At 38.2% G+C, this 12,584-nt stretch overlaps 1 protein-coding gene across 1 annotated transcript; it reads right to left on the reverse strand.

The window, feature by feature from the left end:
* Positions 1 to 5,419: 5,419 nt before the first annotated feature.
* Positions 5,420 to 6,619, reverse strand: LOC137659878 (uncharacterized). The gene is made up of 2 exons (XM_068394657.1): positions 6,364 to 6,619; positions 5,420 to 6,177 (listed from the first exon to the last, which is right to left on the reverse strand). Exons 1-2 carry the CDS (start codon positions 6,425 to 6,427, stop codon positions 5,420 to 5,422), a joined length of 822 nt encoding a protein of 273 aa, XP_068250758.1. The 5' UTR covers positions 6,428 to 6,619.
* Between the last annotated feature and the right edge of the window lie 5,965 nt (positions 6,620 to 12,584).

Genomic DNA, 12,584 nt, shown 5'->3' on the forward strand with positions numbered 1-12,584 from the left:
TGCATACAACAGCTGGAGAGAGAGCAAATACGCAGGAGTATAATAAGCTTTAATCTTCCCTGAAGTTACGTGACAGATATTCACTTTGTATATACCTTTGAAATCCACATGATCCTTGTTAATCCCTCTCTTATCAAAAGGCTGATGAATAAACATGATTTATTGGCTCTTCTCATTTCAGTTTGATGACATATCTATATGCAGAGTACTTCTTAAAATATTGCAAAATCGTCCTCCATAAACTTTGCTGCTTAAATGATGAAAAGAAAAGGTGCCATTATTCCCAGTATTGAAAAAATGAACGTTATGCTTTCCTCTGCTTACTTTTGAAATGCTTATTATTCTGTAATTATCAAATGTGATCTCTATTTGTGGGTGAATGTTTAAATTAACTATAAAACGCTGTAACTGAAAAAAAAAAATATAGAGACAAATTAGCATTTTATTATGTTATTGACTAAAAGTTATCAAGACGCAACATAATCCTCATGTTCATTATCATCCAAGTTTACTTTCCTTTGACTTTTCAGCACTATGCTAATACTTCACTAACAAGTCAGGATTATACAAAATACAGGAAATCCTGATTAAAAAATCTTTCGTAAACACAAGCTGAACACACACACTCTCTCTCTCTCTCTCTCTCTCTCTCTCTCTCTCTCTCTCATTGAAGATTTTTGTTCTCATTCCCGTGCACTTAAAAGGGAAATATTAAGAAGAAATAGTAGACTAAGCCCTCTTAAAATAAATCTTTGTATACCAAGCCATTTTAAATCACATTCTTTTGCTGAAAATTGGGGAGATTTTGTACTCTGAGTTAAGATACCATCTCTCTCTCTCTCTCTCTCTCTCTCTCTCTCTCTCTCTCTCTCTCACACAAAAACACAACCCGAATTTTATGTAGTGATTGAAATATTATTTTACAAGCCCTCTCAGAGTACATTGCTCATTGGGATGAAATCTAACTTTAAATGGAAAATAAGAGATTTCAGAATCTGAATAAGAAATGCCTAAGGAGTACGGCCCATCCCTAAATTTTGCCTTCACAGTTCTTATCAGGTACATGACATATAAAGCATAAAATATGGATAAGAATATAAGAATAGGATTTTCTTAAACGATTTATATATATACATATATATATATATATATATGTATGTATATATATTTATATACATATATATATATATATATATATATAAACATATATATATATATATATGTATATATATATTCATATAAGTATATATATATGTATATATATATGCATATATATATATATATATATGTATATATATATACATATATATATATATATATATATGTATGTATATATATGTATGTATATATATTTATATACATATATATATAAACATATATATATATGTATATATATATATTCATATAAATATATATATATATATATATATGTATATATATATACATATATATATATATATATGTGTGTGTGTGTGTATATATGTATATACATAAATATATTTAAAAACACACACACATATATATGTATATATATATATATATATACATACATACATATATATATATATATATATACATATACATATATATATATATATATATATGTGTGTGTGTGTGTGTGTGTGTTTATAATATATATATATATATATATACATATACATATGATATATATATATATATATATATGTGTGTGTGTGTGTGTGTGTACTAATAAGGGTTGTGACTGTGAGTGTTTATGTCTGCGTGTTCGTCTGTTGCGTTTCTTGTTTTTGCAATAAAAAAATTATACAAGGAACTTACAGAATATCTAATGATCGAATTTTATGTAATTTTTAATGAGAAAGCTAACACCGCTGCTTTTATTTTGATCAACATCCACCTTTGGGGTCTACGGAGCCCATAATTACCGACCCTTTAAAACTCTAATTTATAAAATTGGGTAGGCTGGCGCCATAGACTTCTTCAACTTTTCAAAAATAATTAATATACACGGACAATCACCAGCCTCATTGTTATAGATAATCAAGAAATCTAAAGTCGCTATTTCTATTTTGATCAAGAACCACTTTGGGCTGCATAAAACTGCACTGAATGATAATGAACCAATTGCAATGAATTATAAGAGAGATTGTATGAACATGGGAGATTATTTGGGACTATATTACTTTGGAAATTTGTCCTAAAAAACGAGATCTTTAGGGGTTGCCAACCGCCCCCCCCCCCCATAGCATACACTGATTTTCTTTTCCATGAAATAAAATGAACAAAGACTTACTGGATATTCAATGATTGAGTCTTATGTAATTGATAATATTTTTTCAGTTTTCTATGAAATGAAGCTACCTAAAATGAAATACTACAGGATATTTTATATCTACTTTTTAAGTTTTCTACAAAAGGATGCCACCTTAAAAGAGGCTCTCCTTGGTGAATCTGATAAAGCAAATTCATTGAAAAGAACATAGCATGAAACAGAAAAGCAGAGGAATTTACACAGGGAAACAAATGCAAGAAGAATGGCAGCTAGACGTGAGACACAGGATGAAGAACAAAGAAAAATTCATGCAAGTAGAATGGCAGCTAGGCGTAATTCAGAAAATGAACAGCAGATGGATTTAAGATGGAACACTAATGCAAGCAGAATGGCAGCTAGAAGTGAGGCAGAAGACTATGAGTAGATGAATTTAGGAAGGAACACCAATGCAAGCAGAATAGCAGCTAGAAGTGAGGCAAAAAACTAAGAGAAGATGAATTTAGGAAGGAACACCAATGCAAGGAGAATGGCCGCTAGACATAAAGCAAAGGATGAAGACCGAAGAAATTCTCGCCTTGAAAATATTCAACAAAAAATAGCAGCTATAAGAAATCAGGAATCAAGAAATCAAAGAATTACTCGACTTAAGGATAATGCTGTAAATGTAGTCTTGGGTCCTTCTCTTATAATCAAAGATACCCCTATGAAACAGAAGACCTAGTACAAATTGGCCTAATGTTACGACAATATAATAATTGTGATGCTCAGAAATGGAAGAATGAACTCCTTGGATTGTGTTGCAGTGGAGGGAAAATCAGACTACCTTTGTTAGTTGAACCTTCTGATTATCTGAATAATCTTTTCAGTGGAACATCCCACCATTCGAAACCTTTTCTTGAGAACATACAACTATACAATAATGCTTTGCAGATTACTTCATTTGAAGCAAAATTTGCAAATGAGAGGGGATTTGTGCCCGCATTCAAAACCCAAGGGCAAATATACCCAATAATTTGGCTTATCCAGCTAGGCCAATAATTAGCTCTGTAGGTTCAGCAGCATATAAATTATCTAAGTACCTTGTGAATATCCTCAATCCTTTAGTTGGCATCATTTCATATTCAAATATAAAAAATAATATAGACTTGATTAACAAATTGAATGAAGTACAGATTAACTGTACCTGTAGGCTTGTCAGTTTCGATGTAGTCTCACTATTCACTAAAGTACCTATTGATGACAAGTTGGAATTTTCATCTGAAACCTTTGATAATAGGCAATTGAATTTACTATTTTCCAAAAACACGTTAATAGAATTAATTAAACTATGTATAAAAGACTGTAAATTTAAATTCTATGGGAGATTTTATGCACAAATATTTGGTATGGCTATGGGAAACCCTTTATCCCCAGTATTGAGTAATCTATATATGGAGGTTTTTTTTAAAGTAGAATCTTAAATAACATCATACCTAATAATGTAAAATGGTTTCGCTATATTGACGACATAATATGTGTGTGGCCAGGAAATGAAAATTTAGATAACTTTTTTTCTAGATTGAACAGCTTGGTACCATCAATAAATTTCACCATGGAGCTGGAGAATAATTGTACTCTTCCTTTTTTAGACTGTCGCATACACAGATGTAACAATAGACTCAAGTTTACAGTAGTACTATTTTGGCCATAGCCGATCACCCCCCAGAAAGGGGTGGCCACAGCCGATCACCCGGAAATGAGGGTATGGCCGTAGACGATCACCCAAGGTCACAGAGGGTATGGCCGTAGACGATCACCCAAGGTCACAGAGGCTTACTGTTGACGGAAGTGTAGTATTTTTAAAGAGTTTTGTTTACAAACATTGCTTTGAAGGACGTTCGTAGCCCTCACCCGGAAAAGATGGTATGGCCGTAGACGATCACCCAAGGTCACAGAGGCTTACTGTTGACGGAAGTGTAGTATTTTTAAAGAGTTTTGTTTACAAACATTGCTTTGAAGGACGTTTGTTTCGACAGTAGGTCGGTGTTGATGGACGGGGAGTATTATTTTTGTTTACAAACATAGAGTTGAAGGTCGTAGGGTTCGTAATGGCATACGTACGGGAACTATTAAAGGGAAATTGTTTACGGAAGTAGAGTATGATTTTAAGTTTTTTGTTTACAAACATTGAGTTGAAGACCGTACGGTAGTGTGTCACTATTAAAGGGAATTTGTTTACAAAACATTGAGGACGTAACCATTTGTTATTATCAAGCAATTCTTCGTAATGACGTACGTACGTACGTGTTTATACGTACCAGGAACTGTGGCACTGTTTAGAAAACCTTGAGAACGTATTCATAGTGGGCTACTATTAAAGGGAATTTGTTTACAAATATTGAGGGTGAAATCGTAGTATAGTTGATAGGGGTAAAACATGCCCAGACAGTCTCTACACCCGAGGCCCCCGTTCGCTACCTGTTGATAGGCCTACACTTGTCATCGTCTACAGTAATACTGAGTCATCTTACCATCCATTACGCTGTCCCACCTGGGCTATTTGTAAGGATTAATTTTTTGTAATGATAAAACATGCCCAGACAGTCTCTACACCCGAGTCAAAGGGCTAAGCCGTGATGGGGCTAAGCACCTGTTCCAACTTGCCCCAGACGTGTAATCTTAAACTTAGGCAAAGCTCTCTCTCTCTACAGAGAAGGTGTAATAAAACACATAGTACTTAATATTTGTTTATTAATAATAATAATAATAATAATAATAATAATAATAATAATAATAATAATAATGATAATAATAATAATAATAAAACAAAAGCAAAATATTTTGGGATAGGGTCTAAGATGAGTTCATACACACACACCAAAATACGTGGGAGGATAATAAAAGAAACACATACTACTTAATATTAGTTTATTATTAGGAAACATTTCAGTAAAATAACCATACAGGATATTTTGAAAATAGATAACTAAAGCGGATCGGCTTTATTTACGTCGTTTTAGCAACTCACAAATCTCCATTGATAATTCTGGCTTGGTGTGACGCCAGATATACATACATGGACGACTGTTAAGATGTAAAAGATAATAAAGTAATGCAGTGACATCATTTCCTTTAAATTGAATGGTGATAAATGTTCCCTCAGTTACCTAATGGCGCCACACACCCCTACAATATTTGGAAATCATACTCATCGGGGTCGGGGAAACTGATTCCCGCGAATTTCATTTGAGGGATATTGTTACTCTCACCCCTTTTTTTAAAGGGACGAGTATTTTCCTTGGGGGTTTTGCATACCCCTTTCGATTTTTTCTTCTTCTGGCTCTCCTCCTCTGCTTCCATTTCACAGGCTTTCTTCTTCCTACTCTCCCGCACCGCTTCCATTTCACAGGCCTTCCTCTTCGCGTTCTCCGCCTCCTCTTCCATTTCGAGGGCTTTGGCCACCGCTTGGGAATCCGAGAGAGTCTCTCCACGCTCCAGGGTCACGTCCCCGGAACAAGTCGCGTTAGCAGCTCCCACCGCACCCGTGGAGATATCAACACCCGTTGATGACGGCGTCTCCTCTATCCGCGTTATTAAAAACACGGGTGTATCGTTATGGCGTCCCTCTTCTTCTTCCCGTCTCTTAATTGCTATTGATAAAAATTCTTCGTAGAATAGCTCTCTACGAAGAATTCCTTCCCTAGCATTCTCTAGGAGTTGTAAGGTAGACTCGTGATCATTGAAGGTTGTGATGAGTTTATCCTTGACTGGCGAAGGTAGCATGCTTAGTTGGGGTCTCACTATATAGGTACCCAACTGCCCCAGCATCTCCTTAGCAGCACCCCTTCCTTCCTGTAAGTGTTCTAGAAGGTCCCTCCTCACCTTCCGGACATTTTCTAGGTTTTGTCGAATTCCTGCTTCATCCAGCAATGGAGTAAACACACCTATGGGAATAAACATTGAAATATAAGTTTTGGAAATATAATCAAGGGTCACACACACACACACACACACACACACACACACACACACACACCACGTGGGTGGGTAATATAAGAAACGTTGTACTTAATATTTGCTTATTTTAAGGGACTTCTAAACTTTCAATGAAAATACTTTGAAAAACTTACACTTTTGGAAGCTGGTAATCTCCTCATCCAGGAGATGGGCGTCGTTCTTGTAGGAATATTCCATAGTAGAGGGCGAAGGACGAATTTAGTACACTCACGACGACAGACGCGCGTTTGCGCCCAAGGCATAGGTTGGGCCGTATATATAGTACGCACGCACGCGTAAACGCACACACGCACACCCAGGCCTACAGTTTTAAGGACTCACCCTCCGATACGCCTACGGTTTAAACGTCCACCTCCCGTCACTGCTTCCCTCGGGGGGGACCCAACTTCACCAGTTTGGTGTGTGCGCTTCCTCTGCGACGTTACGCCCAGCAGTCGGCGTTCGTGATTACACTATGGAAAATTCCTCGCCAGGTATAATATACAGTATCCTTATCAGTGAAATTTCGAAAATATTTATGCTGTGAATATTGTGATTATGTTAAGTGTCGGTGAAATAGCGATTACTTTTGTGATTGTGTTAAGTGTCGTGAAAAAGTAATTACTTTTCTTTCTTTCTTTTTAGAGAAAAGTGGTACGAAAAGGAAACGTGAAAAGAGCGAGTCTCACCTCCCTATCAAAAAAAGAAAGAAACACTACGCAAGTAAGTACTGTTTAATATAAAAATGTAATGTTTAGTACCTTTATCTTTTTTTTTAAATATTCAACCCCAGGATTATTGTGAGTTTAGTCTGAAAGGAAGGAGATTAAGTAGAATAAGATCTGGGATAGAGATTCGGGAGTTTCCTTTTGCGTATTGATATTCATTACGTGTGTTACAATTTGGCTTTACAATGTGTGCTTTAAAGTTGCCTTACACCTTTCAAAAAAAAACTATAACAGTAGCATTTCTCTCTCGTTCCAGTTCTTACGCCGGGAGGGGAATTACCTGAAAATACATCGTCTCATCACTCAATTTCGAGTGGAGGAGAATTACCTGGAAAAACACTAGCACCACAGCATGCAATTGCTACAACCTCAACAGGAGAAGTTTCACGTGGCCAACCTCCCATACCTGGGGGATCTCCCTCGACACCTACCACAGGACATGCGCTCACCCTCATCAATAGAGAGTCAGCCTTCAATTACCTGTACGTTGTTGAAGAATTCACAGTCCACTCAGTAGGTGACCCAACCTTATTTATGGTAATTTGTAGGGATGATATTAGTGTAAGATTAAATAAATACTTTAAAAACAAAACATTTACAGCCAAGATTGTGGGACTTTTGAACTCCTGTATGACCAAACTAAGCTTTCAAAAATTGGGGGAAACGGAAAACGAACCCGTGGCGCTTTGGCTCCCAGCGACGATTATTAACGCTGGTGAAATCAATAAGCTCTTGGATAAATGGGAAACTTTTATAGAAAATAAATTCCCACAAATAAGCAGTGAATTAAGGGGGAGTGGGTGGACAGTTGAAGACGTCAAGAGTTTTAAACTCTTTTATCACCGCCAAGCTGTAATGGCTGGAATGGGTGCTTACATTTTTCCTAAGAAAGAAGTCCGCGGAAGTCATGCGGTTTTTAATCCCTCTGGAATTGGGAATTCCTGCCTAATTCAGTGTCTGGCTGCCTACTTTATCGCTAAACAACAGGCATCACCCCACTGGGGAAATATTTCCCGCACTGTAAATAGTATTCAACGTTGCTCGGAATACGTTGATTTCACCCGTATCACCTTCCCCATCCAATGGGAAGACATTTCACGCCTCGAGTCGGCAAATCGTATCTCCATTTACGTTTACGAAATGGAAAGATCCGCGGACGGAAGGTATCTGCTTCAATTGTCGAGGCGTGGAATGAAAAAATTTCCAAACATAGTCCCTCTTCTCCTCTTAGATGGGGAACATACATGCCTCATTAAGGATTTTCATTCCTTCGTGAAATCATTTGCCCGGGTAAGATCTCCCGACCCTCGGTACTTTTACCATAACTGCCTATCGCAGCATTCATCAACCTCTAAGCAAGAACACCATGAAGCCAGTTGTGAACTTGCTGTAACATTGAATTTTCCCCCCGTCGGAAGCACAGTAAGGTTTAGAAATCAGCATAAGACGCAAAAGTTTTCCTATATTTGCGTCTTTGATATGGAATCGGCTTTAGAGAAATCTCCCGGTGCGTATGGTGTAGAGGCAATACATAAATAAATTAAGGATTTTCATTCCTTCGTGAAATCATTTGCCCGGGTAAGATCTCCCGACCCTCGGTACTTTTGCCATAACTGCCTATCGCAGCATTCATCAACCTCTAAGCAAGAACACCATGAAGCCAGTTGTGAACTTGCTGTAACATTGAATTTTCCCCCCGTCGGAAGCACAGTAAGGTTTAGAAATCAGCATAAGACGCAAAAGTTTTCCTATATTTGCGTCTTTGATATGGAATCGGCTTTAGAGAAATCTCCCGGTGCGTATGGTGTAGAGGCAATACATAAATCAATAGCGTACTGCTACATCATTTTCGATTGCAGCGGTCAAAGAGTAGCTTCTAGTTATTATTGCGGAAACGATTGCGTTGACAAGTTTCTAGCCGATCTTAATGCTTGTTGGGAGACAATAAAAAAACGGTGGCGAACTTTCCCCATTCATATGACAGAGGAGGATGAGAGAGCATTCCTTAAGCAGGACGTATGCCAATTGTGCAAGTCACCATTCAAAGACGGGAGCGATAAACATAGACATCATGACCACGCCAGTCCTAATAACAATTTTATTGGGGCGTACTGTAGGCGGTGTAATTTATCATGCCGCGAACAAAAAACACATCTCCCTGTTTTTGCCCACAATTCGAGTTATGACTTAGGCCTCATCCTCAAGGATCTTAAAGATAAAGTCCAAATCAAAATCATGACGAAACAAGGACTAAAAATTCAGCGAATGTCTGTTGGGAATTTATTTTTTCTCGACTCTCTAGCCTTTCTAGGGTCTTCTTTGGATAGTTTAGCTTCTGAATATTTTAGGGATGGAAGGAAAGCACGATTAACGGAGGAAATGTTAAGCGGGATAAAGAATGAGGAACGTAGGGCTGAAATTATTCGGGGTAAATTACCTTTCTGCTATGACTATATAGACAATCTTTCAAAACTCGGGGAAAGGCAGTTACCCCCTCAATCAGCATTTTACAACAGGCTAAAGGGGTGTGATCTATCGGATGAGGAGTATAAACGCGCCCAGCGTGTTTGGACTATTGCCAAATGCCAAACTTTGAAAGATTTTCTCCTCCTATACCTCATTGTAGACACTAGCCTTTTAGGGGATATCCTCATTTGGTGGCGTGATATTCTTTATAGTAAGTATGGTCTTGATTTACCACACTATGTTTCACTTCCATCATACGCTTTCGACAGCTTTCTTAAAATGAGTAACATTGAGTTGGATCACGTCTATGACGAGGAATTGTATAATCTCGTCAGGCACAATGTGAGGGGGGGATTCACTTCCGTTGTGCGTCAGTCATTCACAGCCAACAACCGTGAAATAAATTCTTCTTTTAATCCGGACCAGCACCAAAGCTCTTACATTCTATATTTGGATTTCAACTCTCTATACGCAACAGTCATGACTAGAAACCTCCCCTCCGGTGGGATTCGTAAACTTTCCCATGAAGAAAAAGATATGTTTTTAGGAAGGGGTATTGAAAATGCTATCACAAATGAGGACAAGGGATACTGGCTCCTCGTCACTACAAAAGTACCTTCGGAAGAAGTTGCTAGAGCGACGGATGAACTCCCCCTATGCTTATCTCATGAAGAAGTAGCCTTTAGAAATCTATCTCCCTATTGTAAAAACGTGCTAGAGGAGGAAGGAGGACAGATGGGTGTAAAGTGCAAAAAACTTATGGCCACCCACCGTAGTAAAAAGGAGTATCTTATTTCCCTCCCCCTCCTACAGCTGTATATGGACTTAGGTCTGGAACTGGAAGCTGTTCATTCAATCTATGAATTCAGTCAAAGTGCTTACATGAACGATTTCATCAAAACTAACATCGAAGCGAGGACAGCGGCCACCTCATCAACAGAGAAAAAAGCTTTTAAGGCTATGAGTAACTGCGTCTTTGGGAAGACTTTACTGAACCCTTTGAAATACGCTGAAAAAAGTCGGGTTGTTACGAAGCCCGCGGTTTACTTAAAAGAGGCCCGTAACCCGCGGCTAAAATCATCCATTCGTTTGAGTGAAGACCGCGTTATCTGCACTTCTACCCTTCCGCAGGTTGCCATCAATATGCCTAATTATATAGGATTTGCCATTCTGGAAGCGGCCAAATTTGATCTCTATTATTTCTTTTATAAAATACTCAAGCGTAAGTATGGTGATAAAGTCAAACTCATTTACACTGACACAGATAGTTTCATTTTTGCTCTGGAAGTTCCCGACCTTAACTCGGAGTTTGCTCAAGAACCCCTGAAATCGTATATGGATTTTTCCAACTTCGATGAAGACCACCCTCTTTTTAATAATGAAAGAAAAGGCGAGTTGGGGCTTTTAAAATCGGAAACTGGTAGTACATTAATAGCAGAGGTGAAAGCGTTGAAACCTAAAATGTATTCTCTGTTACTAGCCAACCAGGAGCAGATTAACAGGGTAAAAGGTATTCCTCGCCACCTGCATTCTCGTATGAAGCATGAACAGTATTCCCAAATCCTGGAAGATCATCGGGTCAATTACGTCGCGGTACGTACAATTAGAAATGTTCAGGGGCAGATGAGTACCACCAAAGTAGAAAAGAAGTGTCTTTCAGCCTTTGACTCAAAACGTTTCCACGTAAGTCAATATAATTCTTACGCATACGGTCATCCGGATATTGTAGAGGAGGAGGATGAGCAAGTAGCGGGGGAGGTCCCCACCAACAACCCTCTCCCCAAATTAGTGGTACCGTCTTATTCTCCACCAGACCCACTTCCTCGCGTATATCAAAATTTGTGGAAAAAGAGAGAAGAAAAGGTTGGTGAGTACTTTCCTCTACCCGAAGGAAATCCATCTACATTGGGGTGAAAGGGTAAAACACGCTTCTCTCTCTCTCTCTCTCTCTCTCTCTCTCTCTCTCTCTCTCTCTCTCTCTCTCTCTCTCGCTACTTTCTTCCTACTGATGGAAATTCCACCGTAATGACGTAGAAGGGAAGGCACGGAAGGAATTTCGAAGAAAAAATAACACCTCATCGTATATAATTGCTAAGTTCGCTTTTCCCTTTGTAAATGTACTGTCAAGCGGGTTGCTACTTTTTATTAATGGGGGGTATTCATTCCGCCGTACTTATATCATTGCATTTGGAGTAAAGGCGCAGTTAAACGCGGGATCTGTTAAAATGTACAAGTGTTTTAAAGAAGATGACTTGGACATTTTTAGGGAGCCGGCGCGTATTATTGTGTCGGGCTTCTCCAACTCGGGAAAATCTTTCTTGGTTGAACAACTTATATTAAAGTATGAAAGTAAGTTTACACACATTGTTATGTGTGGTGTGGATAGCCATACTTTGAAAACCCATCCAACAATTGGGGCAAAACTCTCCCTCTACGCCAATATCGTAGACCCGATGAGTGAGATAGATACGGAAGCTGGGGTCTACTCGATATTATACATCCTCGATGATGTTTTTCTCGAGGCTGTCCATGACAAAATTGTTGTAGACGTCTTTACTAAGGGACGACATAAAAATATCTCTGTTATTTTTATTACGCAAAATATGTTTTACGGTGGTAAATACGCCAGGAATATAAGTATAAATGCCTCGCATATGCTTTTGCTGAGAACTAGGGATATGTCTCAAGTTGAGTTATTAGGAAGGCAAATATTCGGTTCGTCTTTATCGAAAAAATTTGTGAATGTCTATAAAAAGGCTGTTATGGCTAAACCCTTTTCCCATTTGCTGGTAGATTTAAGTTTAAATACTCCTAGCGAACTCCAGTTGAGAACAAATATAGCAGGGAGTTCCTCGTGTGAGGTAGTTTTTGGAGAATGGGAGACGTAAAGAGAAAGATTTTGGAAACCGTATATGAAAACTATTCACACCCATCAAGCTTGGGGGGTGTAAAATCCATCTATAAAGCCGCTAGAGCTCTGAACCCGGGAATTACCTTAAGTAATGTAAAAGACTATTTGGCGACGAAAGATGCTCATACATTGCATGCACTCACAAGAAAACACTTCCCGAGACGTCAAATGGTATCTCCAGCTCCTAGAGTTATTATCAGTTGCGATCTCGCGGATATGCGACGTTTATCTAAATTTAACAAGGGCGTAA

Source organism: Palaemon carinicauda, chromosome 20 (assembly GCF_036898095.1).
Source record: "Palaemon carinicauda isolate YSFRI2023 chromosome 20, ASM3689809v2, whole genome shotgun sequence".
NCBI lineage: Eukaryota > Metazoa > Arthropoda > Malacostraca > Decapoda > Palaemonidae > Palaemon > Palaemon carinicauda.